The sequence below is a fragment of the Borostomias antarcticus genome (assembly GCF_949987555.1).
Source record: "Borostomias antarcticus genome assembly, chromosome: 3".
NCBI lineage: Eukaryota > Metazoa > Chordata > Actinopteri > Stomiiformes > Stomiidae > Borostomias > Borostomias antarcticus.
The window spans coordinates 31,187,446-31,203,120 of NC_140236.1; the positions used below are offsets into that span (position 1 = coordinate 31,187,446).

The 15,675-nt window shown below is 45.7% G+C and overlaps 1 protein-coding gene across 1 annotated transcript in view; it reads left to right on the forward strand.

Annotated features, from left to right (window-relative positions):
• pex5la (peroxisomal biogenesis factor 5-like a) overlaps positions 1-12,694 on the forward strand; it is a gene marked incomplete at both ends in the record, with an annotated part of 111,254 nt that extends 98,560 nt beyond the window's left edge. Inside the window, 7 exons of the mRNA XM_084436279.1 lie at positions 2,755-2,868; positions 3,673-3,816; positions 5,446-5,516; positions 6,928-7,128; positions 8,684-8,849; positions 12,008-12,165; positions 12,493-12,694. Coding sequence (XP_084292405.1) covers positions 2,755-2,868; positions 3,673-3,816; positions 5,446-5,516; positions 6,928-7,128; positions 8,684-8,849; positions 12,008-12,165; positions 12,493-12,694 — 1,056 coding nt within the window. The remainder of the gene's footprint in view (positions 1-2,754; positions 2,869-3,672; positions 3,817-5,445; positions 5,517-6,927; positions 7,129-8,683; positions 8,850-12,007; positions 12,166-12,492) is intronic.
• Positions 12,695-15,675: the final 2,981 nt, after the last annotated feature.

The following is a 15,675-nucleotide window of genomic DNA, read 5'->3' on the forward strand; positions in this document are numbered from 1 at the left end:
GAATAGGCCTGGACCCCTACAGCCCCCACCCCTACAGCCCCCGTCCCTACAGCCCCCATCCCTACAGCCCTCACCCCTACAGCCCCCGTCCCTACAGCCCCCATCCCTACAGCCCTCACCCCTACAGCCCCCATCCCTACAGCCCTCACCCCTACAGCCCCCGTCCCTACAGCCCCCATCCCTACAGCCCCCATCCCTACAGCCCTCACCCCTACAGCCCCCGTCCCTACAGCCCCCATCCCTACAGCCCTCACCCCTACAGCCCCCATCCCTACAGCCCCCACCCCTACAGCCCCCGTCCCTACAGCCCTCACCCCTACAGCCCCCATCCCTACAGCCCCCACCCCTACAGCCCCCGTCCCTACAGCCCCCATCCCTACAGCCCTCACCCCTACAGCCCCCGTCCCTACAGCCCCCACCCCTACAGCCCCCGTCCCTACAGCCCCCAACCCTACAGCCCCCATCCCTACAGCCCCCATCCCTATAGCCCCTGTCCCTACAGCCCCCGTCCCTACAGCCTCCGTCCCTACAGCCCCCATCCCTACAGCCCCCACCCCTACAGCCCCCGTCCCTCGTTGATCCAGCTTCATGAAGAGCTCAGGCTGAGGTGCTTCACTTATTGCTAATCACCCACTTAGCTCGATACAAAGCCCCGAGGAGCCGTTATCCACTTAGCGGATGAAATGAAGCAAGATCTCATATCCTAACACCATCAGACCAGCTAGAAAACAGAGCCACAGTCACAAAGCATTCGTCGTTCGTCGATGAAGAACAGAATTAGTCTTGGCAGCAGTTTGACGAGCGACTCGCTGTGGCATACTGTAAGAATGCAACACGCTGTATTCTAGGGTTTCTAGAGGTGCTTGCAATGTTTGCAGTTTGGATGCAGGCGTCTTTCTCCCGTTGATTGTCCCCCACCAGATGAAATCGACAGGGGAGACATTACTGTAGATTGATCGAAATATTTTCTGTTTGGTCTAAAATGTAAACAATTCTTCATAAGTAAGTAGTGAATTAAAATGTCAGTGATTGAAATAGTTAATATAAAAACCTCAAGCAATTTTAACTTTCAGTAGGACAAAAAATACGTACTGAAAATGACTGTTTATAAAAATTAAAAAAAACATGATAAAAAAAACTGTCTATCAAACTATCATAAAATTGTATGATAATCTACTGTTCATTTAAAATGTGTCCACAATGAACACAGTTTTCTGGGAGTACACTCTTGAAACACGCTCTATACCTCCCTCTGTTTTTCGCATAGTGTTACTGCTGCTGTGGATATGCTCAAATTCAAAAGGTTTTTGTCACATATACAATTAAACAAGTTACAATACATAGTGAATTGCTTAAAATACCCATTCCGGCAAACAGAGATTAAAAAGAAAACAAGCAATAATTTAGAAGATTAGTACGTATGAGTGCAAGTAGATTTAAGTGCATGAGTGCAATGGTAGTCGATGGTACTGTATGGTAGTGTGTATGTGTATGTAGGCGGCTGTGGCTCAGAGTCCAATGACCGTAGGGTCGGCGGATTGAATCCTGTCCATATGTCGAAGTGTGTGTGTGTGTGTGTGTGTGGGGCACAGTCCTCCCTCAGCAGGCGGATAGCCTGAGGGAAGATAGGCTTCCTCCTCCTCTCTGTGTTTGCCTTCAGGCAGCGATAAAGCCTTCCCGAGGGCAGCAGAGAGAAGAGTCTGTTGCTGGGCTGGCTGGGGTCTCTGAGGATTTTGTTGGCCTTGGACCTCCACTGTTTGTTATAGATCTCCTGCAGGTCGGTGCGAGTGGTTCTGATGGCTCGCTCAGCTGAGCGGACCACCCTCCTGAGGGCCCGGTAGTCTTTCTTGGTGCTGCTGCCCATCCAGGCTCTCTATGGTGCAGGTGTAGACGTTCCTGAGCACCTTGAGGGGGAGCTTGAAGTCCCCCAGACGTCTGAGGTGGTAAAGATGCTGTCGGGCCTTCTCCACCAGGGAGTTGATGGGGCAGGAGGACCATGTTAGATCCTGCGTGATGTGGACCCAGAGGTATTTGAAGCTGTCCACCCCCTCCACCTGGGTCACACTGATGCTGAGCGGAGGGTAATCTCTCTGCTGCTCACTGCATTCTGCACGGTCTAAGAACAAGCACCAAAAGAGATGCTAAACCCCTCGAGCTCTGAACTCTGGAAACTCTAGAAAGTAGATGGGCTCCAGAATATACAGAATAGATACCTTTACTGAAACACCAGGCATAGTTTTTTTTATGTACAAAGCAAACTGCATTCGGCAATGGCAAAATGAATAGTGGACTCTGGTATATGACTGACCTATAGGGGTCAAAGTAAGACAGCCACAATGGAACATACAGTATCAGTGACCGCGGGAGAACGTGACCCCAGTAATTTACAGCAACTTGAGAAGAGCACATCATACCAGGTGTCTTTCATGTCTTTTTATTGTGTCTAAATTCTGTTTAATAATAGTCATTTATCAATCCATCAACTTAGATGTCTAAGTTGAACAACTGCAAGTTCAAAGGTGTGCGATGGTGATTCAGATCAGACATTTGTCTATCTGTTACACAGTCGGCCAGTTGAGTGAGCAGGACATGACATTTTGAGAGGCATGAGGATGTAACACTATCAAGGCATCAAAGCTATCAGTCCTCCGCATACTAATCCTTCCCCCTCTCTCCTTTCCTCCCGCCCCCACCTCTCCGTTCTGTTCTTATCCACCTCCCTCTCTTTCACCTCCCTCTCTTTCTCCTCTGCAGTCGGACACCGAGTTCTGGGACAAGATGCAGGCTGAGTGGGAGGAGCTTGCTCGGCGGAACTGGCTGACGGAGAACGAGGCTCAGATCCCCTCCAGCGTGTCACCCCACGAGAAGGTCACTATCATCGCCCGTTGTTTGGATTCCTAGTACAGTTCATACCTCTGTTACTGTAGCCAAGTTCTGTTTACAGTAATGAGAGAGAATGAAAGCCTGTATGCTCAGAGAGGGCTAAATATTTATCACAAAGCTGATCATGTGCTGACAACCATTCACAGATTGAACATGGATTACAGCCAGTGGAGGGCCTTTTTTGAGGGACAAGGCAGCATGTTTTCAAGGACAGTCGTAGATAATGCAGAGGCAGCAATCCAACTTGACATTGGGCACAGATAATGAATTACTTGTGACTAATTATGATGTCATGTCACTTGTCAGGTGAGAATAATCTCTTCTTCAAACAGATAACTCAAAAAATGAGTTTTTTATATTCACCTTGAATTGTCACGTCAGGTCTGAATATTTGCGAGGTTTGAGGAACTAGGTGAGTCAAGGGAACTTCTCAAGCATGCTGTACATTTGAGCTGTAACGCTACATTAACTACCCTCTTAGTGTCAGCCAATTAGAGATTGATTGATCCCCGTACATGCTCACATGAGAGGAACAGCTTTTTTTCAAAACCACAGTGTTCAGAACTCAGCAACGCACCAGAGTAAAAACAGTCTGAAAATGCAACCTTAGACACCCAGAGGAGTTTCAACCAGGTTTGATGCTATGCAGAAAGCCAGAAAAGATCAATTCATGCTGAGAGAGGTTTGCTTAGCTTTCTACTGCTCACTGAGGCCATTTTTCTGAATTTGGAAACAGAAGCTCATTGACATTGTCACTGTCCCGTCTACATTTTTCTCGGTGTTTGACAGGGTTACTACTTCCAAACGGACAACCCTTACAAGGACTGGCCCAACACGTTCGAGGAGGGACTCAGGAAGTCCAGAGAGGGAGATCTGCCCAACGCCGTGCTGCTCCTGGAGGCGGCCATACTGCAGGACCCCCAGGACTCAGAGGTGACATGGCTCAATGGACTGAAAAGACGCACACTCAATCGCACACACACACACACACATTTGTAGATGCATGCACAAACCCATGAATACTTGTGCACACACACATACACAGGCGTGCACAAAGGTTATAATAGTTTCGCTTGTTTTTTCACACATACTTTTCGTTATTTAGTCAGTTTTCGTTAACTATAATAACCTTGCCGTGCACATACACACACACACACACACACACACACACACACACACACACACACACACACACACACACACACACACTTCAATTCTCAACATCACACTCGCTCTCAGGGGAATATAAAGTACTGAGACTGACTGGCAATCAGTGTTTTCTCACACCCCCAGACTGAGCCATAAAAACAACTAGCCGATGGCGAAGGAACACTCTGGAAATGCAAAGTGGCACCTGAGTGCTGCCAGAGAAACAGGGATTTTTTCAGCTAATAGAGTTGTTTACTGCAGCAAACAACACCCCATTTCATCCTCATATCCCATTGAGAATGTCCGACTTGACCAATTGGTTGAGCGACAGCCCTGTTCTCAGGTTTTTTCTAGTTTCCTTCCCTCCTGTTCGTCTACTACTGACCTCTTTAGAGCCACGGAGAGTCCCCCTGAAATATACAGTACATAAATGTGACGGATATCCCAAGGAAAGGATTATCGCTTATTCTGTGGAACTAATATGATTCCAAAACCCTCGCTGGGGGGTGCTTAGTGACTAATCGCTGCGCAGAGGAGACCTCTGGATCCGTCGAGGGTTATTTCTCCACTTGTTCCAGCCCTCATTCATCATTTGATTAAATAGCTTTTAGGTAAACAGCTACTATATCGATGTCAGTGCAGAATATTGAAGTACAGTAAATAGTCCACTCTGGTTTCACACACATGGAGAAGGATGAGTAGTCTCAACGGTTTGAATATCAAAATTCAGTTAGAGCGCATAGCAGGCTTGATACAACACTGTAAATCCATCAGGCTTAGAGTCGGGTTCACCCTCGCTTGAAGGACTCCCTGAACTACCAATCACAAAGGGCACCCATGGCTTACCCCCTGGTCACATACTGTACATGATTCATTGAGCACTAACTGAGCAGCACCCATCGTCAGGTTCATTTCGGGGGTTTGGACCGCTGCCAAAGACTGAAGTCCTCACCTCAACACCTCAAGTCCTCACCTCAATTATGGTTTGAAATCTCAGGAGATGTGGGTATTTGCCAAAGTGCTGTCAACGAATAGGAAAAGCCCAAACATATGGCTCAGAGAGAGGAAGATCAACAATGCTAAGAGAATGAAGACGGCTGAACACACTCAACGAGGATGAACCCTCGCATCGAATCACCCCGCCAACGTTAATCACAGCCATTTTATAAAGAGGTGTCCTTGAAACAACACCATTTAACAAAGTTTGAGCTTCAGAGACTGTTTGAGACGCTAGGTGCCTTCCGTACCTCCTCCCTTCCTCCAGCATTGTGTGGTAGTAGTCCTTTCTGTACGGTGTGTCATCGTGCTCCTCAGAGAATGCTGACCTGGGCATCTGGACCACATGGCGTCTCCTCAGAGAGGGTGTTCAGCCCAGGTGATGACTTCTGTCCCCCATTGTCTTCTTCTCTCCAGGCTTGGCAGGTGTTGGGGACCACCCAGGCTGAGAACGAAAACGAGCAGGGGGCCATTGTCTCCCTCCAGAGGTAAGGAGGTGTCACTGCACGAGAGCCTTACATACAGTCAAACCAGGACAGCCTATACAGAGGATGTTCAGTAGTTTTTGGTCAGCACTATTTAGATGTTCCAGAGATGTACACATTTTGTTAAATCATGACAGCGTATACTGAAGCTTCGAGGCTATCCATCTTCCAAAGGGAAGCTCAACTTTTTTCATTTTTTTTCTTTGCTGGCTTGAATGCTTCTCAGGACAATATTTCAGAAAAGTTGAAGGCTTTCAGCCGATTCTATTGAAAGCAGGACAGAAGCCAGCTGTTATTCCACCATTCCTGTCAACACACCCCACCACGTTGTGTATAGCATACCGACATCTGGTACACAATCAAACCACCTGGTTCAGATACTGGAACATTGTTCACTTTCCCTCCCCAAAGCCAGTAAAGACAGCAATTCTGTGTGTTCTTCAAAATAAGAGCCATGGGATGACAAGGTGGCGGGCTGCACACGGGGAGATGCGCTCATTCCATTACGCTGTCAGAGCTGAGCTCAGCCTGGAGACGAGGAACAGATAACACCTCCGGTCGCCTGTGAGGGAGAGAACACCACAGCGAGAATGGGATACGTCGAATAGGAGGCATTGAGGAACCCAGGGCACAGGGAAGAAGTGCCCTTTTGCGATTCACGCGTTTCACGTGTCATAGATTTTTCTGCCCGTTGGTAAATACAGATTCCATCGGAGATCCAATTAAAATAGCATTTCCTGAGGTCCTATAGGCCAAGGAGCTGGTATTTCATATTTTATTATGTTGTTGCAGTCTCACAGGATACTGATCTCTGAAACATCCAGAATCTATCTGCTCTGTTCTGCTTAATAAAACATTACCATTAACCTTTAGCTCCAAGGATTTGTATGTCATATTCTTAGAATTCAAGTAATCCCATGAAATCCAGCTCTAATGAAAATACCACTCTGCTCTTACAGTATGCATTTGGTTTGTGTTGTGTGCTTGGAGCTGGCTCTTCATCTAGCTCAATCATTGATTGGAACCATGATCTTGATGGGAGTCCAGTCATGTTTTGGCTTGTCTCTAGTCCCTCTCTAATCTCTGTTGTTCATCTGCATACAGTAGTGCTGTCTCTTCCCTGTACAATGGCTGTTAATGACAACAGTCCACACAATATTAGCTGTGAACCAAGTGAAATCAACACTACAAACAAGAGAAAGCATTTTCCCAGTCGACATCCATAGTAGATGCTCTCAACCAGACCCGGGTCCAGGCATCATTAGACATCCCCTGATGTTCGTTAGCCCAGAACTGTCCCAATTAGTGGCCATCAACCCTCCAGTCTCCTTTGAAGCATCCTTTTTTTTTTTAGACCCCCCCCCCTCTCCTTCTCCCTCCTCTCCCAGCTCCTTCTTGCTCTCTCTCCATACAGGTGTCTGGAGCTGCACCCCAACAACCTCCAGGCGCTGATGGCCCTGGCGGTGAGCCTGACCAACACTGGCATGCGCCAGGACGCCTGCGAGGCCCTGCTGGGTTGGATGCAACACAACCCAAAGTACAAGCACCTCCTGAAGGGAAAGGGCCATCTGGACGGTTCCCCCGGCTCCCAACGTAGCGTCTCGACCCTGGGAAGGTATGAGAGGCAGAGCACAGGTCCTGTATAGACTGAGCGAGCGAGCGACTGACCGACTGACTGACTGACTGACTGACTGACTGATTGACTGACTGATTGATTGACTGACTGATTGACTGATTGACTGACTGACTGACTGACTGACTGACTGACTGACTGACTGACTGACTGACTGACTGACTGACAGTAGTGGCGGGTCAAATCAAACATCATAAATCAAAAACCATGGCTCTCAAATTTACTGCTGCACTTTTGCATGAGGGTGTCGATATCACTTGTGGCTCTTCTGATGTACAGATATTTCATGCTATAGTGTTGTTTATGTCTCCAGCCACCTCACTACTGTAATGTTATCCTTAGCTCAGCCATTTTAGAATATCTTTCGTTTCAGTGTGGCAATTACTTTGTGGCAAATGAAAGGCCGTTTCACTACTGGCAAAGGTTTCATGTCATTAACGGCCGAGCAAGCTTGCTCTTACTGTATATGCGTTCAGTGAGTACAATCACAAATGTGTCATCCGTTTCTGGTTTTACTTAAAGAGTTAGTGTGCTATTTTGGACATTTAGCCCTATTTGTGGTCTGTCTACCATGAACCTGAAACATAGAGACCATAATTTCACTGATCGTTCCAGTACTGAGCTAGCTGCAGTTTTTATGCAGACTCTCACTGGGCTACACGGGGCATACTATGCAAATGCATTTAAAAACTATGATGAACATGCTTTTCTGAGACAGGAAGCTCTGTATGCTCTCCTGTGAAATCTATCGCAATCCGAATATTTTTAAGTGTTTAGCATGACTTGCACATAGTCCTCTGTGGGAACAGTGAAAACAAGCGCCAGGGGAATGCTTATGTCCAAGCAATGCCAAACATGTAAAAAAAATTCGGATTGTGATAAATTTCACAGGAGAGCATACGGAGACTGGTAAGATTACATCCTGTGCTTCACGTCTTGGAAAACCACTTTATCATAGTTTTTCCAACGCATTTACATATGCCCCATTGACTTACATTGTAGCCCAGTGAGAGTCTGCATAAAAACTGCAGCCAACTCAATACTGGAACGTTCATTGAAATGATGGTCTCTATGTTTCAGGTTGATGGTAGACAGACCACAAATGTCCAAAATAGCACACTACCCCTTTAAAAAGGACATACAGACCCATTATGTCACACAGTATCTACAAGGAAGAAGTGAGGAGCATTATCAGTTAGAGCTCTTACTATGAAATTCTGAAACTTTATCAAATACCTTCCCTCCATTCAACAGTGAAAATGAGTTGCATCTCTCTCTGTTGCTCTCTCTCTCTCTGCTGCTCTCTCTCTCTCTTTCTCTCTCTCTCTTCTTTTCCCTCTCTCTCTCCCTCCCTCCCTTCCTCAGTGAGTAAGGGAAATTAAATAACAGTGACACAGGGACACACACACAGACACGTACGGTACAGGGCTGGACTCTCTCAAGGGCGTTCTCCACAGCATGCCAAGGTACTGTAGCCAGCCAGTTCCTCAGCAGCACTAAGCTCCGTCTGTCTCTGCGCCTGACCCCCCCCCCACAGCTCTCTCCTGTCCGAGGTCAAGGAGCTCTTCCTGGACGCGGCCCAGTACAACTCAGACGCCATTGATCCAGACCTGCAGACGGGACTGGGGGTGCTCTACAACCTCAGCGCAGAGTTCAGCAAAGCCGTGGAGGCCTTCAACGCTGCCCTGTCTGTGCGGCCAGAGGTAAGGGGAGCGTGGAGAAAAGAGCAGAGCGCGTGCAGAAACACGTGTGTATATTACTGAGTGCAGAACAAAACACGTTACACTCCCTCAGAGTACGAATATGAAGACCCACCTTTTTTCCCCTGGCCTTCAATTGTAGTTGAGCATGACTCCCAGGCAAGGGTGTGTATTGTTGTCTTTGTGGGTATTGTTGTCTTTTGTAGTATTATTGTTGTAATTTATTTCACCTACCTGTACAGCACTTTGGTCGACCACAGTCGTTTTTAAATGTGCTCTACAAATAAAGTTTGAGTTGGGTTGAGAATATACAGGTATGCTCATTATACAAATGTATGCACGTCTACATATTGTGCTGCACAAGCTCATTCAAGTGATCTTGCTCACGGCACACATTCACACTGACACACGCGGCTGGTCGCTGGCATGAATCATCCAAACACACACCCTCTTACGGGGAAGGAGGGAGAGCAAGGGAGGGAGAGAGCGAGCGAGCGAAAGAGATAGCGGTGTGGGTTCATGTAAGCAGACACACTGAAGCGTACAGGACCACCTGTCACCCAGAGACACGATGCATCTCGTCCCAAACGCCATGAGCTGAGAAACGCCTTGAGCTGAGAAATCCAGTCTGATGAACTTGACTTTCTCACACACTCACACACACGCATGCTGCACACGCCCTCATGCCCGCACGAGCGCACACGCACGCACGCACGCACACACACACACTGCTTCCTTCCTACTCTGTCTCTTACATGCTCACCCTTATACACACATACACACACACACACACACGCTGGTGACTCAAAAAACTGAGGACAGGAGTAGGGATGGGTATCGTTAGAATTTTATCGATACCGGTATCGATACCAATACTGCTTATCGATAGGCTACTGATACTTATCGATACTCTTATTGATACTACACTACCACTTTGGGAGTAATACACTGCCTGGGTCGATGTATCTGTCTCTGTTGGCCTTCATTTACATATTGGACTGTCACTGTAATATAGTGATCCTGTGTGATACTTGTCCAGCCATTGTTGATTATGACTACTTTTGACACATTGGCAAGCTCATCCATGATGTTTCTCTTTTCAACTGCATGCCAAGCAGGTATGAGGGTGTCTGATAATGTTCCTCTGGAAGGGGGGTGGTAGCTGGGGTAAGGCCTGTGGTCATCTCCCTACAGTAACAGTTAACAGTAACTGTTAACAATAACAGTTACTAACATCAGAAGACATCGACTACTGTGGCTACATTACTTATGCAGCTAGCTACAGCAACCAAAAATATTTTAATTTCATCATCTCTCACTTCCAGTAAGAAAATGGCCGCTAATTACAATGCTAATTTTCGCTGTGTTAAACTCCATTGACAAACGTTCTAAAAGTGATCTAAAGCGATCTAAAAGTCTGTGACTGTTGGCATTCCTTCTTTCAGGAGGAGCAGGAGGTCCTGTTGGGGGGGGGGGGGGGCAATGGTTGGGGAAACACTGTATAGACTTATTTATAATAACGATAATGAGTGTTACCTGAGTCTTTAGCCGGGTTCATCTGCTACTGCAGCATTGCTATCAGAGCCACCAGCGTTAGCATTTTACTACAGGGGTCAAACACTGCTTCACATTTACTGAAGGTGAAACTTGAAGGTGAAAGTGTTTCGCTAGGATGCTGGTGTTACCCCGTTTGGACACAACTAACTTTTTACATTTATAAATTGCATTTAGCACCGTCTGTAAATTTCTGGCAAATTAACGATATGTCTTCACCGCTGTGGTAAATCTGGAATGTGATTGGACCAAAAAAAATATTTCAATCCTGTTCAGACCTCGGTCCTCCGATGAGTGTCATTTTCAGTGTTTTGGCCAATCACAAATTAGCAAGAAAAAAAAAGGCATTACATTGATTTAATATGAAAGAACCCGCCCTAAAGGAGGACTGTCCTCCCTTCCATAAGATATGTATGGGTCTTCCAGATGCACTTTTTGTAGATGTCACTGTTGGATCTTTAGAATTGTATTCTTTTTATTAAATTTATGAACAAAACTGAGATAATATTAAATATGAATTATTAATATATATATATATATATATATATATATTAAGATTTACATTTTAATCCCTCTCTTCTCTCCAAAACTGAGGAGGACAATCCTCCTGTACCTCAATGGACGAGCCTCCTCTGACACACACACACACACACACACACACACACACACACACACACACACACACACACACACACACACACACACTTTGTTTCCCTCCTACACTCTCTCTTACATGCACACCCATACACACACACACAAACACAAACAGTTTCCCTCCCACACTCTATCTTACATGCACACCCCTATACATACACACACACACACACACACACACACACACACACACACACACAGACACTACCTTCATTGTAGGTTTAGCCTTGTGCTGCAATGGGCATATCTGTGCTGGCTGGTAAATCCACCCCCCATGTGACTTGGTAATGCCCGCTCCCCTGCCGATTAACTCAGAGCCCAATACAAAATAATAGTGGCATGCTGGTAGGCTTAGCTCAAGGCGAAGGCACCGTATCTGAGCATGGCCCTGTATACTCCATGCAGATCTATCCCCAGGTGGGAAAGGTGTCCAGGGATGTATGATAAAACAGACAAGAGCCATCCTTGAATGGCCCTTGAGACTCACTCTAGGTTAGGTTGTCACGGGCTGTCATATCAATGGTTCATTATAAAGAAGGACTCCACCACAGAGAGGGACACTTAAGTCACGGAATTACAGTAATAAAAACAGTAAAAGAGACAGAACCTGCAAACTGCACTGTCAGGCTATCGGAATAGATTTAAAATGTGTTGTTATGTTGTATGTTATAAGATTATTCAAATTTAATTAAATTAAATGTAATGTTTACTTCAATATCCAGAACTTCTTCTGATTGAGACATGTGGTGCAAAGCACAGGCCTCAAATCTACCAGCAAACCAGGACGCCCAATCTGACAGCTGCAACGTCACGGGCTGTTATTGTTTGAAATCACAACAAACCACAGTCACCTGTGTGCCTCACCAACTCCGACATTGTCCACCCTGTCTGTCCCCCGGCCCCTGTCCGCCCCTACCTCATGTCCCCTGCCCCCCTCACCCCCACCCCGCCAGGACTACCTGCTGTGGAACCGCCTGGGGGCCACGCTGGCTAACGGGGACCGGAGCGAGGAGGCAGTGGAGGCCTACACCAGAGCCCTGGAGCTCCAGCCAGGCTTCATCAGGTCGCGCTATAACCTGGGCGTCAGCTGCATCAACATGGGGGCACACAGGTGGGCAAATCCCCCGGGGGGGAGGAAGGGAGCTGGGACTCAGCTGGTACTCCTAGCTACGCAGGCAGAGTAGCTGATGAGTCATAGTGTCTGACCTGGAAGTTTGGTGAGATGGAGGCTAGTGCTCACACATATGAGAGATAAAGCAAAGCCCTTACATTTGCAAAAAATAAACCCGTAATCACTCAGATTCTAACAAATTGAACCTTGTACACCTTGAATTATGTACTGTACATGTACTGTTTACTTAAGTTAATTAAGTTAAGAATCTCTACACATCCTTCCCCAAAGTTCTAAAATGGCTTCCTTCCTTCCCCTCTCCCTCAGGGAGGCGGCCAGTAACTTCCTGACGGCGCTGTGTCTGCAGAGGAAGAGCCGGAGTCGGCAGCTCTCCCACCAGGTTATGTCGGGGAACATCTGGGCCGCCTTGCGGATCGCCCTCTCCATGCTGGACCAGCCTGAGCTCTTCCAGGCTGCCAACATCGGAGACCTGGACCTCCTCATGAAAGCCTTCAACCTGGACCTGTGAGAGACGGAGGCAAAGGGAAGGAAACGTATTTTCCCCCTCTCCGTTCCTGGACTCTTCTACTGACAGCCAAGAACCCAAAGTGTACAGTTCAAACCCAGCTTGGCCCCTTCTCTTTGGCGTTTGTGGGATTTTTCCCCACCTCATTTTTGCACGTTATAGGACCAAGCCAACCTTTTGTTGTTTGTGTGTTTGCCCCCAAACACCTTTGCGGTGTGTACCGCATGGGATTAGAGAAACTACTTTGTGATGTGATTTGCAGTGCAATTTGTGATTTACCTGAAGAGCACAAGGACAAAGATTGTAAAAGCAATGCCTTAGAGAACAGAGCAATTAAAAACGGACTCATTGAGTGGAAAGGAGCTGAGAGAGAGAGAGAGAGAGAGAGAGAGAGGGGGAGAGAAGAAGAGAAGGAGAGAGAATGAACAATGCTGAAATGCTGTTTGCTAAGCAGAGCTGGGGTTCAACCAGGCCTGTTTCATTATCCAATTACTTTCAGAATTGTCACAGAGACCCTAAAGGAAGGTTTTAGTGAGCAAAATCAATAAACACCTCAGTATAGGCCCAGAGACTTGAGATTTCAGTAGATCAATAGATCATTTCTTTTGTTTGTTTTTTCCTCTTTCAGTGAGGAAATAACACTGCATGAAAAACATTTTCATAAATGGACTGAGCGAAATATTTTCTCCCCGTCTTTGAGTATGCACTTTGAGAAACAAACTAAAAATGTCCTTGATCTTACTGGAATTCGCAAGCCAGATTGTAAAGCCTTACTCAAAATGCATGCGAACACTATTTTTATGGAAAATGATAGACATTTTCAGGTAGTTTTTCCTCAGTCTTGAGGAAGTGTACTCTGTCCAAGGCTTTCTGGAGCAGCAAGCTGTCTTGTGATGTTCTCATCTCCTGTACTCAAGTCTGCTCATTGTCCTTCCATCTTTGCTAGTTGCTAGTTGCACCCTGGGGGTGGCTGGAGGCTGGACATGTTGGAGCCAGAAACCGTCATTGTTACCTTGGAGCTGCAGATATACTATTTCATATAACACTGTCTTACAAATAGTCAATGAATCAGACCTATTCACTCCTGTTTTCATAATTGGGGTGCCTTTCAAACTGGTTAATCATTTTACATCATTTGTGACAAACTGGTTAATAATATATACATAACTTAAAAAAAAAAAGCATGGAAGAGAATTAATTCTAGAATTCATTTTATTATTTGGTTAAGGATACCTCTCAAGTTTGGTATCAAGGCCCCGAACAAGTCCCTCCCAATAAGCCACAGCCTCCCTCATACTTGACAGAACCTTTGTTTTAACATCAATAACGAACGCTATCCCTTTAAATGTGCCATCGCTTAATGGCTCTGAAGTCTTGCAGCATCACAGATGGTAGTTTGAAAGGTACTCTGGGAGACGCATGCCACCATATCACCATGCAACAGAGAATTGGTGAAAGATATTCTCTGTACAGCAGCTCTGTGCTAGTTTGTTTACTGGTTGAGGCTAAAATGTGTGGGAAGAAATGGGTTTGATTCAAGGATCTTATGCAAAGGTCATCTTTTATGCTGCCATTTTAATTTGTCAAATGCCCCTGCCTTGCCTGATTCAAAGGACCAAAAGGAAATGCAGTTTCTGTGCATGGAGAGAATGCTATCGGGGTCCAGCAGAGACACCATCACCATGGCCATTCATCTACCAAATTGTACCGCTTTGATGTCCTGGTTTGTATTGTGTACACCAAAGGGATGGGGGGGGGGGGGATCTACAGTATGGGAAGAGACACACACACAAAAGGAGTTTGGCCGTTTCTTTTGCTTTTCTATACTGTAAGCACTTTTCATTCTCCATTTAAGTTGAAGAGTGTTCAGGGAAAGGTTTGACCAGTCAGCAGAATTGCTTGGTGTTATTTATCAAGACAGAAACGCTCATTAGGGCGTGAATACAGTGTGAAAACATTACTTACTTTAACATAATCTTCATCATTATGTTTTTGTACCATTTTGTATTATTGTACTATTATACCTACCTATTATACCAGTGAGCCAGGATGCACAATACCAGGACCCTGGCCCACCTACATCCTAAATGGAACAGGGTCGTAATTAATGTTATTAATTACACCTGTTTACCCTGCTTTGACATGTCAAAATGGTACCTGTGTAAGAGGCATATTAAGTCAATTAATTCAGTAAATTCACAAGTCCAAAAGACAACCTCACAAAATGTGTTTTTGGCCTGATGAACACAATATCTCAAAGGCTTAACGAAATTTGTTCATATTTGGGGAAAATGTCCAGTTGGACTCGAGGATTAACTGATTACATTGTGGTGTTCAAAGGTCATGGGTCACTGACCTCACAAAAGGTGTTTTTGGCCTGCTGAACACGATATCTCAAGAATGGCTTGACAGAATTTGTACATATTTGGCCAATTGGATTCGATTTTGGTATTCAAATGTCAAAGGTCAAGTTCACCGTGACATCACAAAAGGCACTTTTGAACGCTAACGCTAGCTAGCTAACGCTAATCCTAATGCTAATGCTAGCTAGCTAACGCTAATTCTAACACTAATGCTGGCTTTAGCATTAGCGTTAGCATTAGAGTTAGCATTAGCGTTAGCTAGCTAGTATTAGCGTTAGGGTTAGGTTAGCAGTTAGTCAGGGTTAGGGTTAGTAAGGTTAACTGCAACTGGCATTGTTGGGTGGAGGCATTTAGCCGCTACGCGGTTTTTCTAGTTGAAGCTACATTAGTCAACACAGCTGCATCATACACTCTGTCTCCAATCCTCCAATTGTCTTAACAAAGCCTAATAGATTGAAGCTGAAATCTGGTATTTTGTGATTCCTTCAAAGTCACTCTAATTCCCTACAGGCTGGTAGGCTTTTTTCATTTTGACAGAAAATAAAACAATGTAGTTATGTAGAAAATGAAATTATTTTTTTAACAATTGTTTTTGAACTTATTGGCTTACTTACAATATAT